We start from the raw sequence: 22,174 nt of genomic DNA, 5'->3' as shown, positions 1-22,174 counted from the left end.
ATGTAAAGACTCTGATAGCTGCTTTGTTCATTTACTCTGGATCTGAGCAAAGGTGAGACATTAACACAACAGCAAAAGAATTTTAAAAATGGAATTGTGAAGGGTCTTAAAAATTAGAACATCTTCTAGACTCTTTTCCATGTCTCCAGTATATTTTAGGAGTAGTTACTACAGGCAAAAAAGTCATTGCTGACAGCAAATCTGAGCTTTCACAGACCTAAACTGGAATTAACTTTAAAAGCAGATATCCTTATCAGAAGAGTATAGCCATAATTAAAATAACCAATTAAAATATTTTGGACACTATCATTTTACTTATTAATGGACACATAATTCAACAGAAGAATTTCTATTGACTTCCAAATGCCAAAAATTCTCGCCAAATATATTAATATGAAAGGTAAAGACATTACATTAAATTCCTTCACTCAATAAGCTATTCTTGTTTCCAAGCTATTAGGTTATAACCTCAAGCAAAAGTAAAGAAAGAGATGGCAAGAGAAATGTTAAGATTGCTCTCTAACAACCATCACTGAGTAAGAAGCAGTGTGTAAACTGAAAAAGATACCAGAAGGGAGATGCTCAGAAACAGGCTGGCAGCACTTGTAGAGAAGAGCTGGAAGCTCATAACCAACATGAGAAGAGACCCAATGATCTCAGTCAGACATGAACTATATTTTAAGCAGAGTAGTAAGGAATAAACATTAATGTCAATCCTCTTGCTGTTTACCATTTGTTTAGAAAGAATGAAATTACGATAATCCTAGCTCAGAAGAGCATAGGTAGAATGCCTCTCTCATAATTTTGATTCTGACCCCCAGAAGAGTCTTTTGTTGGAAAAGGAGATCTTTCTGGTATGTACTAAGTCACTGATATGTGAAGCTGGACATGACCCAGCAATGTGTGCTCACAGCCCTGAGATTCAATCCTATCCTGGGCTGCATCCAAAGCAGCGTGGGCAGCAGGGCAAGGGAGGGATTCTGCCCCTCTGCTCTGCTCTGGTGAGACCCCACTTGCAGTACTGCATCCTGCTCTCGGCTCCCAGCACAGGAAAGACCAGAGGAGGCCACAAAGATGGTTAGAGGAATGGGCCACCTTTCGTATGAGGAAAGGCTGACAGAATTTAGGCTGTTCAGCCTGGAAAGACCTCAGAGCAACCTTCCAAGGGAGCCTGTAAGAGAGCTGAAGAGAGACTTTTTACCGGGCATATAATGATAGGGCATAGGGTGAAGGCTTCAGACTGAAAGAGGGCAGGCAGGGTTAGCTTAGATATTAGGGAGAAATTCTTCATGGTAAGGGTGATGAAGCCCCGGAACAGGGAAGCTCGGGGAAGTTGTGACTGCTCCCTCCCTGGACAACCTGGCCTCGTGGAAGGTGTTGTCTAACCCAAGTCACTACTGACAAGTTTTCACCAGTGACTCCAAATGCATGGCCGAAGACACCCTTCAGTTTGGTTCTAAGTTAACACAGAACTTTTGGACATACTATTGGAATATCTGTGCCTTGTTCACAGGCAAATATTTTTCAACATTGCGCTGAAAAGCCTTTTAAAAACAGGGGAAGTGAATGAGCACTACAAAACATTCATTAATCAAGTGAAGAAGCATAAAAATAATACTTGAATAGTATAAAACCTAAAATAAAGAGCATATTTAAGACCCCACAAATAGTAAGGAATATGGATTCTTTTCCTGAAGTTTTACACAGAAGAGAAGCAGTTCAAGAGTGGTAACTTCCTATGGAATATGTAGGAAAAAAAACCAACCACCTGATGCTTTCAATCTTCACACTCCCAAGGAAGGATGGAGAACTGGTGCCAAAAATTGAAATACATTTTCCATGGGAGGAAAAGGGAGTGCTGTAATAACAAAAATTCATTCAAGAGTAATAAAGAAATCAGCAGTGTTGTACAGGATTTGGAAAAATTCTACTTTAGATGAACTACCACATAAAACTGTCTTCTCAGACCTTCAGTCTTGGAAAGTATTTGCATAGCTCAGCAATTTAAAAAATGCATGAAAAATAAAGCAAAAAAGCAGTCAAAGAAAGATAACTGAGGAAACTAAATACATTTTTAAAATAAAGCCTCTTTTCTGGCAAATAAGCAGCAATCCTGAGGTGTTACAGACAAAAATTGGGAAGACGGGAGGTGATCAGCTTCACATTATGCAGAAATATTAAGGACATGGTTACTTGTAGCAAAAGAATTTCAATGTTCAGTAAGGAGAGGAATAGCATCAAAGAGATGATTAAATGTGCTAAGTTAACTCTCTCAAAGATAGCATATAAAAAAGAGAACTGGTCTGGTTAGACTTGCAGATAACTGATTTTTAACTAAAAAACTAAGAGATGTTTAATGAGTAAAATTATAGTTTTGGGACAACCCACCTCTAAGGCTGTAGACAAGAGATTGTTCAAACAACAGCTATGCTTTGACCCAATTTGGGTGCCCCCTTGCCCAACAAAAGCTAAAGAAAATATGTTGGAAGGTTACTCTGTGGTCCCGATTGGATCCGAAAGCTAATTACATCAAACTGCAATGGAAACCAAGACAATAATCCAAGGAGTACAATGCAAAGTCATTCCGGGTCCTACATAAGAAATTCCCAAAGGGGTAGGATTGTTTGGCTGAATCTATGTAAAGTCTTAGAGAATAGTGATAAATTAAAGCCAAGGACAGTACCAGCTTTAGAAATTCCACCCACATTTCCCCTCCATAGATTTGTAATCTGTAAGGAAATTAAGGAAAGCAGTAAGAGAAATAAGTGTAAACATGGATTTCTTGGATTTAAACAAACATAGAAATGTATTTTGAGGCTTAAACTGGATATGGAGCAAAAGTATTTTTCCTTTCAGTTTTCTAAATTGCTCTGGCCTACGTCCTACTTTGAACTACAGTTCTTACTTACAGAAGTAACCTTTGAGTAACAAACACCTTAAGGAGGGTATTTTAGACCTCAGCTGAGACTTGTGGTCTTTGATGGCATGACATTTAAAAAGTGCAAAGCCCACCTGAGGAAGAATATGTCAAAGAAATGAAAGAAATAAAACTAGTATATGGGTAGAAATCTTAAAAAAAAAAGGATAACTGGAAGGCAAATTATTATGAGCCCCATTACCAAATTTTTATTATGAATTAGCAAACATGAGTCATTAACAAAAATAACTGCTGTTTTCCAGTAATTACAGTTCTGACTGGAGCACTGACTCCCACACTGACTGTAGGATACTAGGAGACTTCAGAGTCCAGATCACATATATTCATGCTGTTCCTGAGGTGGTTTAATTCCAGCTATCTGTTCACCTGCTACAAAGGGGCTGTGATATGTCTTTGTGAATTATTCCTTTTATGGCTGCAAAAGCTTGTCAGGCAGATTAACAGGGCTTTTTATTCAAACAGACAAAAAGGACACAAAGATCAAGAGCTCTGAGGGTATGGCAACAAATACAGAAATGAACTAATTCAGCTGAACAGCAGACAAAAATAAGTCTTCACAATCAGGCATACATATGGGCCATAACAAAGCCGCACCTGCTTATATCATCTCTTCCTTTGCCACCTGACTCCTGCTCAGTTGCAGTGAACTGTGTAACCATGCTGAAATCAGGTTAAGTGGCTCATCTGGGGCATCTTTTCTTCACTATCTCAGTGGCAATGTCCCCCCTGCATCCCCACCCCTCAAAGGAGCTGGGAATGTAATTGAGGCCATTTTAACTTAGCTTTTATGTACAAAAGGTCACTACAGTACTTACTGCCAGTAAGTGGTTTTAAGCATCGTGCTGGCGTTTCATTCTCTGCAAGTCCATTCGTCTTGTCTGCTGCTTCTCTCACACTTGAGTTCTCATGTTGAGACTGTTCTTCACTTCCCTTCACAGACTTGGAATTCAGCTCCTCAGTAGCCTGTCCTTCACCTCTACAGCCCTCTCTGGATGTGGCACATTGGTCAGCACTTTGCTCACTCTGTGTTGGAGTACTGCATCCATCAGTGCTGTCTATTTTCTCGCCATCCGGTGAAGCATGATCCTCGGGGTAATTTGATACATTTTTATTATCTCTTGATTGAACAGAGTTGTTACTGGCAGGTGTCAGGGAGGCGCTGACAAGGCAGCTCTTTCTGGAATGGTACTGAGGTATAATTCCAACAAATTTCAAGCCTTGACTTGCAGCATCTTGAATCTACAAGTTGAAGAAGATTAGATTTTTAACTGTCAAGCTGTCTTAGCTAAATAGAAACACAGAAAATAACACCCTTCAAGGCAGCAAGCATGTAATTTTGCTACTTTTGTCCACTACCACTAGAAATTGTCATGTTGCATTTATATAAAAAGGTACATTCTAAAGAGGCAGGATGAAAAGTTACCCAAACCATCTGATATAATGTGAAAACGGGGGAGGGAAGGAAAAAAGAGAAAATGTCTACATATTTCTTCACAAAAGATAAAGCTTATTTATAATAAAATACCAGAAGTGTTATTTCTTACAAAAATATTTTTGTATTGATCTTGAGAAATTGAGACTTATAATGTCTTCTGCTGAATTAGGTGTGTGATTATGACATTTATGCAAAGAAAAGCTTATTAATTTAATAACAACAGTTGTTGTTTGTCCTATTTTACATTGAGACACAAATGGCAAACTTTCACATAATGAGCATAAAAGCAAAGCTATTTTAATACACCACTTTGGGGAAGATACAGAGCTCAGAATAGAAAAAGATATTGAGACATGAGCTAAGAAGAAGAAAAAGGAAATTAAAAGGCTCCATCATTAATCCTTTACACTTCAGGTAAAGGAGGAAAATTAAGGAATCAGATCACAAAAGATCCTAAGAAAAAATGCAATGGGCTAGTAGTAATGACAATTAGATGAAGCCAGCATTAGCTAACGAAGGTTTGAGATGAAGCAGAAAGAGAAATCTCTTTCAGGCAGACTCGGCACTATGGAGTCATCAGCCTCACACTCCTCAAAACCAGGAGAAGTGCAAGTGTGAGACAGACTTCTGTGAAAACATATGAGTGTCTACTGCTTCATTTACCAAAATCATTCACCAAAACGAAAAGGCTTCCATTTAATGTATACTCTTCACATAATGTAAAGTCGAAATACAAATAAATCTTTCAAAAATAAATGCCTTGAGAATGGAGAAATAATTTCACTTTGTCTGCATAACACAGAATTACATAGAGTTAGTGTCTAAATTCTTTGCCTATGCTCAAGATAGCATGAACTTAGGAAAAACAGTTCAGTGGGACGTTTTTCAGTAGCAAGTAAAAAGGAAGAATCTTGTACCTTTTCCAAGTTTAACAGGAAGCTCATTTCTACATCTTCTCTACACACTGTTTTTTAATGAATCATTTACTTCCTGGTAACATGTTACTGCTCTAAACGCACAAACCTACAGATGATGCCTGATCAACAAGAACTTCCTCTTTCAAACCGCTATTATATTTTCCAGGTTAAATTAACTCTTCATTTCATGATCACAGGAATTTAAACAGAGGCCTCCAGGAAACAAGGCAATGGTCTTCACAGGTGTTTAGCCTGGGAAACATGGGATGCTGACTTAAGTAAAGCTCATTGCTGAACAGACAATAAAAATACCATTAGCAGTATCCTGGCCAAAAGGGTATCTGTCTACAAAGAATGTTAGCTTTTACTTTGCTCAGGAAGGTTTAAGTCAGTATCAATAACAGATGCATTGATAATGTGATCAATGGCCCAGACTCTCCATTGTAACTTGATTAATACTTTTTTTTATAGTTAGTGCTACAGTTACAAATTCATTTAATCTCTTCTCACTCGTGTACAGACACAACACTACATTTGTTTAGTAGGTTGCAGGGCAGCTAATTATAGAAATCTAACTAGTACGCAACTGTTAGAGAATCTGAGGACAGTACATATGTGGTAATATTATTGGTCCTGGTCAATAAAGACTGCTTGTCAATCTACATCAGACGCCCACGCTGTGAATAAGGAGCAGAGAGAACAGCTTTCACAGATACTGTAGCAATGTTTTACAGTCTTGGCTTACTCAAAAAAATTGTGTTTGTTCTAAGGAGTACCTGAGGCTGAGGTAGTTTTTTTGATTTTTGTTCTCAGAACAGAAATGTGAGGAATTGAAAACCAAATTACAGTCTTACCTGTATTGGCCAAACAGCTTAGCAGGAAGGTTGGAAAAAAGAGTTTGTATTTTCTTTCCCAACAAAGTTAATACTGTACACTACAGAACACAAAATCTTATTTAAACATATATTTCAAATTTTCCCAATGACATATGGCAAAACCAAGCATCTCATTATTCTCAATAAAGCCGATGTAGCAGGAAATACTATATCAAAAGTGTGATGCAAACTGCAGAACAGGAAAGTGATGTATCAGCAGTCACAGACAAAGTCTCTCAACTTTTCAGAAAACCATGAAGAAGCTAGCTTTCATCAGAAAGTGTAAAGGCTAAACATATTCAAACTACAAAAGCAATTTGTTTTTCAGGATCCTGCTGAGAGCTTAAATATTATGAAATTTTAGTTGCCTTCACATCCAGACTGAATCATGCCATCCAGTAGAATCATATTTTCTGTTTCCTGTATTTCAAAGATTGAATATACAATTTCTTTTTAAAAAAGGCAAAACAAACAAACCCCCACAAAACCAAACCCACACCTCAGTAACTGGAGAGGTTGTGCCCAGGAGATACACAGGACAGAAGGTTTCTGCAAGCCACCTGCAGGTTTTGGACCCTCTTGCAGCATCCTGTGCTGGTACACACAGACAGTTATGTCTGTCACAGCCTTCTGGGAAAATATCTCAGCAGATGCAGTGCTGGGAATCAGTAAGAAGGCTAAGTATGGGAGAAAGAAGGGGTAAAGCTGAAGTGAATGGAAAGAACATGATGCTACTTGGACAGGGTCACCCAAGACATATTCCAGATCAGATAAATAACACAATTACTTGTCTTTATGTGCCAGTATAGAGCCCTAACAAAGGTCTGTGTCACACTGCATTGTATGACTAAATGAAAGGAAAAAGAACATGAAAACAACTACATCTCTACCACTTTTCACATCAGAAAAAAATCTAGATTTAACATGCCCTTATTCTAGGTGATCAATACTAACTTCAACTGTTTTATGACAATTTTTATACTTCACCTATACTATATACTTGCCCTTTACATCTTGGGAAATTTTGAAAAGGGAAATTCCAACAAAATTAAAAAAAAAAAAATTCTTTGCTTCTTTCCCCAGATGGGAATAGAGACATTTTCATTGCCTCATAAAGTGCGGCTTGGATGATATTAACCACAAACACAAGACCAGATCTCCATCACAAAAGACGTTATTGTTCAACCACAGAAGCAGAACTTAACTCATTTATTTCAATCTGGATTAACCCCCAAGTGGGTACATCCAAATTTATTTGCAACTGGCTTACAACAAATTGGATTTATGGCAGTTTAAAAATAGAATCTGCTTAAAGAAGGGGTGAAATTTCATGTGTACAGAGGGCCAAGGCAGTTAAAGAATTTAATGTCATCCCTATAATTTGCTTGATTAGAAACCTGGCATTTTCCCTGAGGGGGGAAAAAAAATGACAGATTTAGCCTTCACTGTCTGTGAAATAAATATCAAATCTCCCACAAACTTCAGAGGGAATACGAACAAGCACCGTGTCCAACCCTGATGTCACTACCTTAATTGAATTTTAGCTGGGGCACTTGTGTTAACATTCTTAACATTTGGGAAGTGTTATTGTTTATTTCAGAATGCCTGACCACTATTTTTATACTGCATTTGGAAGAAAAGGAGCCATCAGCAGCACAAAGCAGTGTCACTAAACATTACACTGACACAGCAAATTTATGTCCCATCTTTTTAAATATTTCTGTTTCTCTTGAAGGCTCCCTATCCTCATTAGAAAATGGCTCACAGTCTAAATTAAAGATCTGTAAAACCATGCCTGGCAACAGCATGGCTGAATGATGAAATCCTCTTTTCTGGAAAGTATTTGTTTTACCCTGTTTTACTCTGTAAAACTCTGACTCTCACAGTCATGTGAGAACCCATGTTCAAAAGCTCATTTTGAACAGTCACACACAGGTTCTCTTTTCAAATCTATTTTGAATAAAGACATTTGGCAAGTCCATTGTACAACCCACATAATGTATATGATTCTGTGTTTCTTGTTCCATTGTCAGCTCCATTATAATCTCCTATTGACTGCAAGCATGATGGTACTCTTATAAATATGGAAACTCAAGGATATAGATCCCATGCTGAACAGAATCCTACACTTTTGTCAGCTTCAGTAATTGCTTATAAGGAGATCCTGATCACATCCCCATGGGATGGCAGACAGAAAATCAAACACTTCCAGCAGGCTCAGGTTAGTATTCCACCAAAATAAATAAAAATGTGAAACAACACACAGCAATTTAATAATGAGGATTTCTCCCAGATAAGAATTTCAAACAAATTATTTAGTAAGTGTTAGGAATTTCTCTTAACTCTTTAATGCTAAGAGCTGGACATTTTTGAGATGTGTCCAGAGAAAAAGCAGTTTTACTGTCATCAAGGCATGTGAGTTTACAGCAGTCCTAAATGGTCTCAAGGCTTACACTTCCTGATGACCTGGAAAAAAACCACCCTCAAAACTTAGGCACTAGGACTGAACATTTAATTAACAGGTTTGCTAGATGGTTCATTGTATAACAAGGTACTGAAAGAATTTCCTAGAAACCCAGAAACAATGTATAAAGAGCACACATATCAAAACTGCTCTTAGAGAAAGGACATTTTCCAGGAACAAGGAACTGATTTTCTGATGGTCAGATGCATTTAGTTAGCTCTGCTGTGAACTTTGGGAAAGACTGCTACTTAATCCTACTGACGGCCAAACATATGGCCTTGGAAACAATAGCTGGTTAATTTTGCTCAGAGCTGTCTATTTAAACCAAGTATGAACTGTCTCAGTCATTAAAAGAAAGGCTTGTTTGTCCGTTTATTTAGTTGTTGTTTTTAGAAGAACTTTAAAAGAAACTTTTAAACTTTCAAAAGAACATTAGGTGTCAGAGTGCGCACCAGAAAGCAGATCAGTGCATTTCTTTACCTTCCTCTTAGGATTCAAGCAAATCTCCTTTGAAAAGAGACAGCACCAAGGATCTTCATGCAAAAACCACGATCTTGTGGTTTGAGGAGAATGCTACGTACTGAATGCCAGGAGCTGGAACTGGAAAAGCATGCTCAAGACTACAGTCTTCCAACTCTGTCCTCCTTCATTAATATTTAGTAGAACATGTTTCATCATAAATACTGCACATCCCCCTCCTAGTTTGCTCATTTATGGAAACAGATGTTTAAAATTAAGACATGCTTTCAGTATGCCTCTTAAATTTTCCGTAGGTCTCACATGCTCCTTCCTTAGAAGACAGGAATAGTCATCAAGAGTTTACTGCTTATTTTAAAACCAAATAAACTTAGCTAATGTTCATTCTAAAGGAGCATTTAGTTCTTTCTATATGAACTCAAAACTTTTGAAACCTTGGTATTTCTGCATTTCTACTGACACATCACAAAAAAAAGAGGTAATTCTGCTAATCAAATAGCAAAGCATCAACTGATCATGGTTTTTCTATCCTATTACTCTGGACTGTTTCACTGCTTGCAGATTTCGAAACCTTTCTGACTAGAATGCTCCTTTGTTTAAGCCTGTACTTCCCATGCATTTTTAACGTTTTCCAGTTCACATTAACCAAATTTTGAGTTTGAGATAGATAGTTCATGTTCATATACACAGAAGCAAATATAAACATAGATTTTAGAAAGTGAAATCCCAGTCTGCATTCAAGTTTTCAAATTATCAAGTATTTTCTGTCAATTACATCAAAATAGGCCACAAAGGATAAAACACTGGAGGGATGCCTTGGAATATGCTGCCATAATCCCAAACCATTGATTTGCCATTTTTAGATCTCACTGCAATTGTGGCGGAGGCATAGGAACTAGAACAAGAACAAGGGAGAGAACAAGGCACTGAACAGGGCAAGAAAGCAGCTCTGCAGTTTTACAACATGTTCCTTGGTAGCAGCCTCTACAGAAGGGAACTGAAGGCTACAAACAGCACAGGCAGAAATGCAGTGAAGCAAGGAGCTACTGCAACTTCCTGCTGTGGTGAATGAAACAGAAGGTGGGATCCTAAGGCAGAGCTGCAGGAGGTATTAAATTACAATAAGCTATACGTCTCCTGCTACTTGAGCCAAGAAAGGGGTGAGATTAACAACTTGAAACTCTTCTCCAAGTCACATTGTATTCACTCCTGAGAACAACATAATCATGCTAAACATGCAGTGTAACATGGTGCAAGTATACATGCTCCTTTCGGCATATTTCATTAGATGACAGGTCTGGAAACCAGTCTCATCCTCTGTGGTCCTGGGTGTGTTGATTCTTCTCAAATCATCTCCTTTTAGCACCTGTTCCTTCACTGAAGGCAAAGAGTGAACACTGCTGTCCACACACTACACAGATTCAGTGAGTGTGGTATTTGTCCAAAAGTCACATGTATATACCTGCATACTCCCACTCTTCTCCTAACTCTGAAAAAAAGTCTTTAAATGATTCACGTAATTTAAGATTTATTCCCTACAATTTGTTTTAGACTTAGGAACAACTGCAAGAGAGCAGCCAGCTACACTCACTCAACCCAAGTATCTGAAATTCACTTTAAAAACAAGTCTGTAAAAATTCTGTCCCAAGCTCCTGCTCTAGAGAACTGGCATTTTCAAAATGCCAACCATTTTCTGTGCAAGAATACTCCTACACTAATTGGTGAACATAAGCAAGGGGAAAACAAAGATTTACAGAGGTGTTTAGTTGATTGTTGTATCTAAGAACTATTTTAGTAACTAGAAATAATGTGATTCTATGTGAATGATTTTAGTCCATCTCTGTTCTAGGCAGTGAAAGCAGACAAATAAAAAGGTTCAGGACAACAGGGGTATTTTAAAAAGTAGGAATTCAGACTCAAAATTACAGGCTTTACATTTAATTTGCAGGGAATACTACATTTATTTTTATATCATCTGAATAGTGTTTCTTTAAAATCACATTGTTTCATCAAGCCATCTGTTACTCGTAGCCAGGACTACAATTTGAACAATTTGCTGGTAATTTATTTTAGCACAGTAGAAAACATTATCATATTTATTGTTATTTTAAAAAGTTGGGGTTTTTTTCCCACCAGACAGAATTAGGATCATTAAGAATAACAACTACATACTTTATAATATCTATTTTTATCTTGGGCGAGGGGATGACTCTGAAAGCTGGTGGGGGCAAAGGATTATAAAAGCACTACCAGGCTCCTGGGAGAGTCCTGAAAATAGTTTTGCAACGTCCATGGAAGATATGTATCAACACCACTCTTACAGGGCTTAGTCAAAAGAACACAAGTTGAAAGAAGTTTAAGCAGGAACAGATGTTTCCCTTCACACCAGGCTGTTTAAAATAGAGTATATGCTATTTTTTACCATCTCTTGTTATATATACACTTAGAAAATGTTAACAAAATGCACTTTAATAAATATTATCACAGCAGATTACAAACAGCTGAACTATTGATGTTGAGTTTCAAGTTCTGCTTCATGACCATATCTACTGCTAACATCCAAATACTTAAAAAATAAAAGAGGGGCTCTGTTTGCACTGAAAACATGCAGAAAACAAAGCTGTCAACTAAGTGCTCAGCAGTGGTTTTCATTACAATGCACTAAAGAAATAATGTTATATTGTTCTCCTGCAAATACCCTGGAGAGGGAAGGTTTTGTGGTGGGATTTTTTGGGTTTGTTTTAAGGATGGAAATGATTTTAGAAGAGATCGAGATCACATCTAGGTAGATAATCCTAGGTAATAAACAAGACTCTAGAAGGGTCAGTTTTTAGCCACAAAGAAAAATCTGAACTGCTTATTTATTTGAAGAACAAACCTCTGAGCAGTGTTACAGACTCAATTTTTTTCCCCTTTTCTCTTTTACTGCCACCTGCTCTGACTGTACGCCCTGTAGGAAACTTCTGAGCAGACCAGCTAAAACATACATGAAATAAAGAGTAATGCTTAGGATTACAATAACCATCTAAGGACCTCTAGAACCAACAAAGCAAACACAGACTTCACAGAAGAGATCCCTGTAAGACAGCAGCACAGCAGCATCCAAGACAAGAAATCCACCAACACACTAGTGGTTCCTAAGAACACATAAGCTGCATCTCTTTGTTCCTTCTAAAAAAGAAATCTCAGTATAAAGATTAAGCGATGAAGAATAAGTAACAAAAAAAACAAGAATATGACAAATGCTGGAACAGCTATATGAACCCCAGCATTTTTTTTATTATTCCTCTTATTATAAGTAAAATCATTATAATATCAGTAATTCTCACATTCATTATTTTCTAGGAATTTCCAGACTTTTGTTTTCTCATTTCCTTGTCATGCTGTTAACAAAAAAAAAAAATAAAACTACATATTATTATGGAGACATTGATATGTTTCTCATCTTCCACATCCTCTTGACATTTCCTATTTAGATACTGAAGAGAATTTAAAAACTCAAAAGCTGAGAGTTCAAAATCATTTCATATTGCTTTCACACAAAATATAGGTATGTGAAGCCCTTTGTTTTGATCACACAAAACAAATGTTCATTCAGACATGAGTAAATATGTAGAAAATAAGTGAATCACTCCCTTGACTAAAAACATCTATGGAAAAGATTTTAAAAGCTCTTGAAAATTTCCGTAAGTATTTAGTCATTATTTTAGAGGAGAAACAGAAATCCTCCTAAATACTTCAAGCCTGCTTCTATCTTGTAACTTAAAAGAGTTACAAGAATTAACCAGTTAATTAAAATTAACCAGTTAATTAAAAGAGTTACTGGAGAATTAACCAGTCTTTTAAGAGCAACACTAACACAAAAATTTTTCACCAATTGGAACCGTAACACAGATGACTCTCCAGACAGCAATGCACATGAGCTAAGATAGCATTAATTCTGAAAACTCCGAAACAGCTACAGATCGAAGGAAGGGAAAAAAAATCAAGAGAGCAGGAAAAGAAAGATCTCAGTATTTCAATTCAGTCACCAAAGTAGAGACACATGCAGTGAGAGTGACCTGTAGTTTTTCAGGGGGTGTAGCAGTTCCTTATCCAACCACTATGCCAGTCTCCTGCCTGAGGCTCCCTCCAGCGGAGAGGGCAGGTAACAGGGCTGAGGCATCAAACCACTCTAACAAATGTCTTGTCTCTCAGGAGCAGAGAGAATTCAGAATTCAGAATGCAACTACAATTTAGCAATGCGTATTAATTTCCAGTGCATAAACTAACACTTGAAACATACTAATACCTAATGCCAGTTTTATTCCTGGTAACATTTACTTTCCCATAAAACTGTCAAGAGGGATCATATACAGTAGATCATTTCAGCAATGCAGGATGAGAGTTCTTCACACAAGTGTTAGTACAGGACAGCCTTTCTTTCAAAACAGTGCAATTCTCTGCTCACCTTGCCTTTGTACCAGAGAGAACTGGGTGTCACTCTTTCAGAGGCCAACTCTACATCGAGTACAGAGGTGGCAGCATCCCTGCAATGTATTCTGTTGGCAGATTCCTCCTAGGGGTCCCACTCACATCTGAGAGGTACCATCACATCGATGGCTCAGCAATGCTATTATAGGCAATAAAGTGAATGTCAAGAAACTTACTGGCAAAGTCACTGCATCTGCAGGAGTCAAGATTATTTGTAGGGTGCTTTGGACTACAGAAGCTGTTACGAGGATCAGTTAAGGGAGTAACATGCTACTGGCAGCTTTGGAGCCAGTGGTAATGATTTGTACTCACTGAACTTGACCAAGACACAAGAGAAGGAACAACCATGAGCAGATTTGACACATACTGTCTCATCCAGCAGATTTCATGGCACAATAAATATCACAAAAGTGTTTCACAATGGCAGCCCTGTTACAAGTGGAATTGGTCCACTTCTGAAAATGCAGAACCAATTACCCATCTGTACTGCCTTAGGTTTGCTGGAAGAAATTAGACTCATTTCTGAAGCAAGTAAGGATAGACCAGCAGGGAGAGATCCATGTCTAGCCAAAAACACGAAAGGAAGATGCCTGCATTTGGATTTCAGTTAAGCTGCACTATTTTTAAACCATGCTCTTCTGTGCCTATCATGCTTCCTACTTCCACAGGGACAAGAAACGTGAATCCTACAATGAATGGTGTCACACTGAAAAAAAGATACAAGAATTCCCTCTGATGGTGCATTATTAAGGAGATAACTAAGGACCCAAGGATGTGCTTCCTAAATTTTAAGAAGTCAAAACTACAGAGACATAGTACAGAAAGAATCCTCCATTTCCTAATTTGTCACCAACATGGCAAAGATGTGAACATAGGAGTAAAACCTTCTGCTGTTACAGTTCTAGACATGTACCTCAGACTGATACAGAAAACAGAGGTCATGAGAAATATATTTGGCATTCATATATGACTGTGTGTCCAAAATAAATCTTTACTTGGGATGTCAGCCTAGCTCCTCCTTCCCTTACATGTCTCCATAGACTCCAGAGAACACTCTCAGATGAAAAAATAACAGGATATGCAGAAACAAAAAGCAACTAAGGAAGTAATTAAACGCTACCCTATTTGACATGAGACACAAGTCTAAATATTACAAAATATAGTATTTTAGAAGTAACATCTCTACTTTCAACAATTTCAGAATGATCTGAGCCTCAGTGATCAGAAGTTCAAAAGTTAGCTTTGCTTATTAAAGAGCAGATGAGCAAATCTTTAATCTCTGTTTAGCCTGAGAGCTAAAGACAGACGTGTTAATACCAGCAAGGCAGTACAATATATACACAACAGTTTTGTTACATCTTTTATTGCCTACAAATTATGTATCAAAGATAGCATGGGACTGTTTGAGCTCTTTAGGATAGGTTAAGTTGCACTAGATCCACATGGATATCAAAGAACAAGCACAGTGTGGTGATGTCAACATGCTTTTAAAGTACAGGAAGAGTGTATTTTATGCAACATCGTGTCCCCAATATTTAAATGTTCCCCGCCTTGCCATAGCCAGAACCTGTGGCAGAGAAGCAGAAGAGTGGAGAACTGCGACAAAGTCCATCAGCACAGAAAGATCTCAGCAAGGGAACAGGGGTTTGACCAGAGAGCCTTCTTTGGCATTTCCTATATGTTTTATAGACAACACTGTACTGAGTCACTTTGTTTCGGTGAACAAGAAGCATTTCCCAGGTGAAATAACCTCCTTGTTCCACATTTATATAGAGTTATAGAAGAAGAAAAAAGCACATATTACCTATGCTGTATGCCATTGCAAAATTGTATTGTTTTCAGAAGCAAGCAGTTAATATTCAACATTATGTACAATTTCAATGCAACAAAAAGTCAGTCGAGAAAAGTTATTAAAATTGCATCCTTGTTCAAACTCAAGCTAAGTCACACTTGCTCAGCAGTTGCACAATAAAATTAATTTTCTCAGTGTACAGGAATTTTTTTTTAGAAAGCTCAGGGGGAAGATTTAGACTTCTGTTTTGAAAATATAGCTATTCTATTTGGTTTGAGGTTTTTTAAATACAGTAATTTGCAATACAGTAAGATGGCAAACCTGAGCTAAAAGGCTCTGTCATTGAAAGCTTATGAGAAGATAAAGGAATTCCCTATTCAATTAAAACATTATGTTAACTTCAATTGTATTCTACTGTTTCAGAAGAATCATAAGGCTGTTCATTTTTTTAAAGAAAGGAACTGCCTTCTCTAACAGCTTTTTGTTATTACACTGTTTGAAAAATATCCTTTATTTTTCCATTTATTTTGTTTGTAAACATCTGGTTTATATGCCTTTAAAAGCAATGGATATTTTTGTTGCTCAGACAAATTAGTTAATATGACAATTAATTTCTACTCCCAAACAAATCTTGTTTCTTGAGTTAGATTTACATAAAAGTGTTGAGACTTTCACAATGTGTATAATCAGATACTGTGACACAGCATGCACTTGACAGCAACAGCTTCAAAGAACTTCAATTTCTCTACATCAAATAACATCTGAGGATGAGTGACATATTCAACCTACAGAGAAACAGTAAATATACATTCTAGCTATTAAAATTTAAATTATTATCTTTCAAAAAGAGATCTTCATAACCCCATAATCAAATGGCTTCTATCAACAGAAACATTTACATGTCTAGAAAAGCATTCTAAAGAGTCTCAGAATTGGATATTTATGGAAATAAGATGACTCCTGGATTGTCATTTTGTTTTCATGTTATCCATACTCTTTCTGAAGTTACAAATGCAAAGAAATTTTCTATTTGAATGATGCACAATTTTGGTACCAGTTGTGACAGTTATGCCTATATTTCTACTCTGACTCAAAGAACTGCAAAATCTAACATGTTGAAACTGGTACACAATAACTACACCAGTTTTTGCTAAGTGTGAATATATTGAAATAATCCAAGATAATTTCTGAATAGTAGTGTAACAACACAATTTGACCTGAAACAAAATTTGGCCTCAAATTTTTGACTATTAATGTGTTAAGAAAACTTCAGCTTGTTCTGATACAAAACCTATATATCTTTAAGTATCAGATAGTTACAGCTGAAGATTATTTTTAATCCAGTTCTTACAATTCACAGTAAAAATGAAAAATTGAAGAGCAGTTAGTCTGTCGAACTGAGTACCCATCAAGCTCATAAAGCCTGTGCTGTAGATAATTTTAAAATTTTCGTAACTATTATCACTGCAAATGAACTAAAGCTAGGGAAGTATGCCTACTCACACCCTGTGGCTAAATAAATACACTACTCAGTGCTAGTTTATATAACATGCATCAGGACACAACAGATGCTGCAGAATTTGAAACAAGCACAATCTGAATCTGTTTTCACTAAAATGGATATAACCTGCTAATTTCCAGTCTGGCAGAATATTACAGTGTCAAAAATAATTTTAAAAATAATTTTAAAAATAATAGATAAATAATTGCAGTGTTCTTTTCAAATTCTCCAGTATACATTGAATACTTAATTGAAAGCAACACTCTTCTGTTCACAAAAGTATTTAGATTGCCAGGACCAACTCTATCAAACACCATGTGATATTGAAATGAAATTTAAATAATCTGGGGGCCTCCCTGTAGGTAAAAGGCCTTTTAGGTTAAGTACTATCCAATAGGATATCTGGACACTAAAATGGAAAATGTATATATTGTTTCAACATAAAATGTTGTACATTATAGGACCATCTTCTACATTGATATCATCTGTGGGAGGTCATTCCCCTGTGACACTACAAATAATTTCTAATAATATCAGGATCAAACTTGTTTCTCTCAAGAAGTGTATCTGCTGTTCAGATACTTAAAATTACAAAACACCATATTCTAGTGCAGTATTTCAGCTGGTCCAAGTGACACATATCCCTACTGCCAAGCTGACAGAACTAGAAACAGTAATTATAGTGCAAATAAAAGCATACTGTATTTTGGGGTTTGCCACACCTTTTCTTTTTACTCACTTTCTTAATAAAATCAGGGATCTCCTTTTTCTCTGAAAGCTGGTTTAAAGAGGAGCAGCATTCTACTTCCAAGACATATCCTTCACTATTGACGTCACCTTTTGAAGACCTAAAGAGGCAGACAGAAAAGAAGGATCAATATCTGTTTTAACAACTGATACCCAGAAATCCCTTTTATAGGTATTTATCCTGGAGAGCTAAACTTCAGACAAAACTTTGGTTCCATTACACTCCCCCCACTGAGCTCAATACAGTTCTGACAAGTGGCAGTTACCATATCTGACCCACATGCTAGGGGAGCAGATCACACCAATGACTGCAGATGGTGGGATCCTTTAGGGAATTCCAGATTTCTTTTTCTGTCCAATAAACACTTTGACAGCCTGGCATCTAGGGCCAACATCAAGGAGATGCACGGGTCATGTAACTCAGGATATACAAAAAAGAAGGTTCCAGTGCAATGGTCTGACAGATGCTCTGTGCCCCACAGGGCAGCCTTAACAAGATGCATTTCAGACAGCAATTAAAAGAAACACCTTCTCTTTATCTAGAACCATTCCATCTAAAATCAGGGGCTAATCAAAATAGTTTACCCTTCAGTCTTACCTTATTTTCTAAGAAATGTAAAGCTTTGCCTTAAGTCCCTTGTCTGTCAGAAGAGACTAACTCCTAAAATAATTCAAAGCAAACGGCATCTGCCATATGCATTTGCTGAACAAATGAGCACTGTGAAAATAAGGTATTGGTCAAAATATGCCAAGAGAATTTTGGAAGTTATATTGAATAATCTTCAGAAACAATCTGCAGGCAGAGCTACTGAAGGCAGTTTTCAGCTCCTCCAGACTCCCATGAAAGGAAACTGATACACCTGATCAGTAGAGGATATTTAGACAATCACTCACTTTCTCAGTTTTTCAAAAGAGCACATAGATGAACATTAAAAATAAAAACTAGCCTGTCATTCTTAGGATTAGTAACAAAGCAATTATCTAACACTTCACAGAAAATCAAACAATCTAGTTCCAGGTGAAGAACTACTCCTGGCCAGCAGTTGTTTGATGCCTGGGTACCTAGAGGACAGGAAGAAAAGTACAGCAGTTTGAACTGAGAGTGCTGAGGAAGTAGCGAAACAGCAAAACAGGGGCTCGACAGGCTTGCCATGCTTGCAAAAGCAAGCCTGTGCAAAAGGCCTGTTCTGGGGATGGGGAGTGTGTGACACACAGAACACGCTTCAGCTACAGATGGTCCCAGGGGCTTTCCCCGAGACATTTACAGTTCCCCGGAGCCATGCGATGCGTGGGCTGCTGACTGCAAACTGGCAGTGTTTCCTAGGCAATACTGCAGACATTTGCTATATTTGATCCTCCCACCTTCACACAGGCTACACTCCCATGTCACTTCTCTTATCTCACTTATACCTGAATAGGTGGTAGCAGACTGTGCATTGTTTGGTAACGTTGAAGTCCTTCCCCTATTTGATTTTCCCCCCTTTTCTAGGTTCTTCTTATAACCTGTGGTTCCATACTCCATTCCGGGACAAACATTTTAACAAAGCATTGATGTTCACGAAGATTCTCCAAACATCTTTATAGAATTTACACAAGTCATTATTGGGGGACTAACAGTATTCCAGCACTTCTCCTCTGCAACGCGGACACATAAATTAATTTAAGCAGCAAGAACAACTTTCTCAAGAAAATAAAAAAATCCTTTTGAGAGGGACAACACATGTACTGCAGACAACTATTTTTGCTGTTCTAAAGTCCTAGATAAGAAAATCTATTCTGTGCAGATTTTCTGCCACAGATGAACTCAATAACATAAAAATGAACCTCAGAAAGCCTCCCTGCTAGTCTACTTACAATCAGACCTACTTTTTTTTTTTTTTTTTTTTTTTAAATCTGAATGTGACTAACAGGAAAAGTAGCCCTGATGTTATCTAGCTGTGTTGCAGACAGAAATAGTATGAGCTAGGGCTCTCTAAAGCTCAAGCAATCAATAAACTGTTAAAACTGCCACTCAGTATTGCAAAGTTAAGTTCATACAACATCAAGTGGAGCAAAATACAACTGTCCAGTGCTTTGGCTGCTGTATAACTACAAACCAGAAGTGTGTTACCAGCAACAGGCAGCAAGGAACCAGGCCCTTTTTCAGACAACCAATCCTATTTTAAGGGGTCAAGTCCAAAACTCTACAAACGCAAGGAACAAACATCTCCATGATTTCCGTTCTTGGATAGAAGCTCCCTTCCAGCCCAGCTGAGGAAGCCGCACCCTCCCAGATACTGTAAAATACTACAGCTCTAATTCAAAGTTAAGATATCAAATCCTGGAAATTAAGTATGTGTCATGCTATTTCTGTGCCCACCCATTTGGCAAAGCCTGGTCATAACTCTGGCACTGCTATGACCCAAATGAAAACTCACTATATTCTAATTACTTTGAAAGAATCAGAAAGACCGTATTTTAACATTTAGATCTCCTGGCTACCGGAAAAAATAACCCTTTTCAACCTATATTGGTAAAGTTTATAGACAGGTATAAGGAAGAGAAAAGCAGGCCTTGAACCACTCTCTCCTCTCCTCCCTCTGAACAGCTCCCTGAGCTCTGATTTTGTGCTATTTTTTGAGGGCTTCCTTCCAACCTCTTTGAAAGGAGCAAGAATTATCTGAGATACAGATTATATCCATAAAAATACAGTGATTTTTACTACAGCAGCTTAAAATGTCCTGTTTAACTCCTTTAAGAAGGACTTACTTTAAAATACACTTGCTGCTTGGAAATATTTAATTGGAGACAATTAATTCCTTCTCCAACAGTTTGGGGGCTACCTCTGCACTAGGGCTCATGAAAGAAACGGCATCAAATATGACTCCACTCTGTTAAGAACATTATTTTAAAGAACACAAGTAACAGATCCTACTAAAGGTCATAAAATCCTTAGTTAAAAATCTTCCAATAGAAGGATTCTATATTTCCAATAAGTATTTTTCCATGCTCTCGAGCAAATTATGTCTATATAGGTTAAAAGCAAGTCTTTGTCTATACTAGTAGTTTCCACCTTTTTAGGCAGACTTTAGAAGCCTGTTATTCTGTCAAAAACAAAGAAACAGAACAGCAGCCATAGCTTTTCATGTCAAAATAATAAATACCTGTGGATGTCACAGACCATAAAAATAATTTTCTGGGCAAGGAATGGTTTCCAGTCTCTATGCAATAACCAGTGCATTTCATACATGTATCACAAAGTATTTAATAAGTATCACAAAAATCTCATTAAACTTTGAATATTATTAATATAGCCATAGAGAAGTAGATAATTTTAGGTACAGGTAAATTCTCTATTAACAGAAATTAATATAGTTTTAGCTTTATTAATTTAATGGGACTACTTTTAGGACCACTTTCATTAGAAACTATGAAATAAGATCCCCACAAAATGTACATTTATCAAGATCCCAGAAGCAAGAGAAAATCCAAAGAGCACAGTTCTGTGCATTTGCATTCCTCTCCTCTCTTCTGAAAAAGGCCTGATATAAATCATGAGAAAAAACCCAATAATCCATACCCTGGAGTCTTTTACCAGTTTTATAGCACAGGATGCTACTGGAAGTCCAACATATAAAATATTTTAAAATTAAAGCAATGGTTTTGTGTAAAGTTGATTTTAATTTTCCCATCATAAAACATTTCTCAACAAAAATCATAAGAGAAACAGAAGTGCTATGATCAGTTTAGTCAAAAAATGTGTAAGCTCCAGCAGTTCTAAAGATCTTTCTCTTCTTATGGATGCACAGTCAGCAAGTTCTTCCTTTTTCTGCTCTAAGTTGGAAAATTGAATCTTCCTCCCTTCATTCCTGCAAACATTTGGGGGTTTTGTATTACCTTTATTCCTCTGATTAAAAACAAAAAATCACTGGGTTAATTAAAAAAGGTCCAGCTCTGAAAGAAGCACACTTAGATACACTAATGCTGTACCCTTCTTGGAAGCCAGGACAAACTGGAGAAGCTGCTACATCCAGACTCACTACAACACCCTGTACTCACTGGAACACATTTTGGGATACCAGAGAGGGAACACAAGGGACAGCATGAACAACACTAGCACTTTCCCTGCAGTGAGGACGGGCAGTCTCCTGCCTCCCGCCCCAGGAGAGGCCAACCACTGGTTGGCCATGGAGATTGACAGAAAACTTCATTGCAGCTTAAACATCCTGGGCTTTCATTTGTTTTTCTTTGTTATACATTGTTTGTTTATCATTAATGATTTTCCTGAAGAAGGATTCTTCTGCTACTGTAGGTACTCTCAGTGCTCACCATGGACAACCTTAATCATAGGACGGCAAAGAGTTGAGGTGGAGTTTCAGTCTACCTGATGCTGAGCAGAGGGACAGCATTCACAGGCCTGGTGGGGTGGGGGTAGAGAGTACCCTCAAATTTTACCAATATGGAAAGGGCTCAGGACCAGTGACTTCCAAAAAGTGTCATCCTGAATGCTAAATAGGGCTTCTAGTGCCACTAACAAGAAAATTATACACAGAATAAATAAGATTTTAACTTACTA

The 22,174-nt window shown here is 37.4% G+C and overlaps 1 protein-coding gene across 6 annotated transcripts in view; it reads right to left on the bottom strand.

Annotated features, from left to right (window-relative positions):
* Positions 1-22,174, bottom strand: part of RFTN1 (raftlin, lipid raft linker 1) — a 96,889-nt gene that overhangs the window by 27,598 nt on the left and 47,117 nt on the right. For all 6 annotated transcript variants that reach the window (XM_005518932.3, XM_088065271.1, XM_088065277.1 and 3 more), the window contains exons 4-5: positions 17,612-17,720; positions 3,754-4,177 (exon numbers count right to left, since the gene is read on the bottom strand). In XM_005518932.3, the coding sequence (XP_005518989.1) occupies positions 3,754-4,177; positions 17,612-17,720 (533 nt within the window). The remainder of the gene's footprint in view (positions 1-3,753; positions 4,178-17,611; positions 17,721-22,174) is intronic.

This window comes from Pseudopodoces humilis, chromosome 1, assembly GCF_049639895.1.
Source record: "Pseudopodoces humilis isolate 2021_Gansu_Grassland_sample_001 chromosome 1, ASM4963989v1, whole genome shotgun sequence".
Taxonomy (NCBI): Eukaryota; Metazoa; Chordata; class Aves; order Passeriformes; family Paridae; genus Pseudopodoces; species Pseudopodoces humilis.
This window is presented reverse-complemented; position numbering and strand designations above follow the sequence as displayed.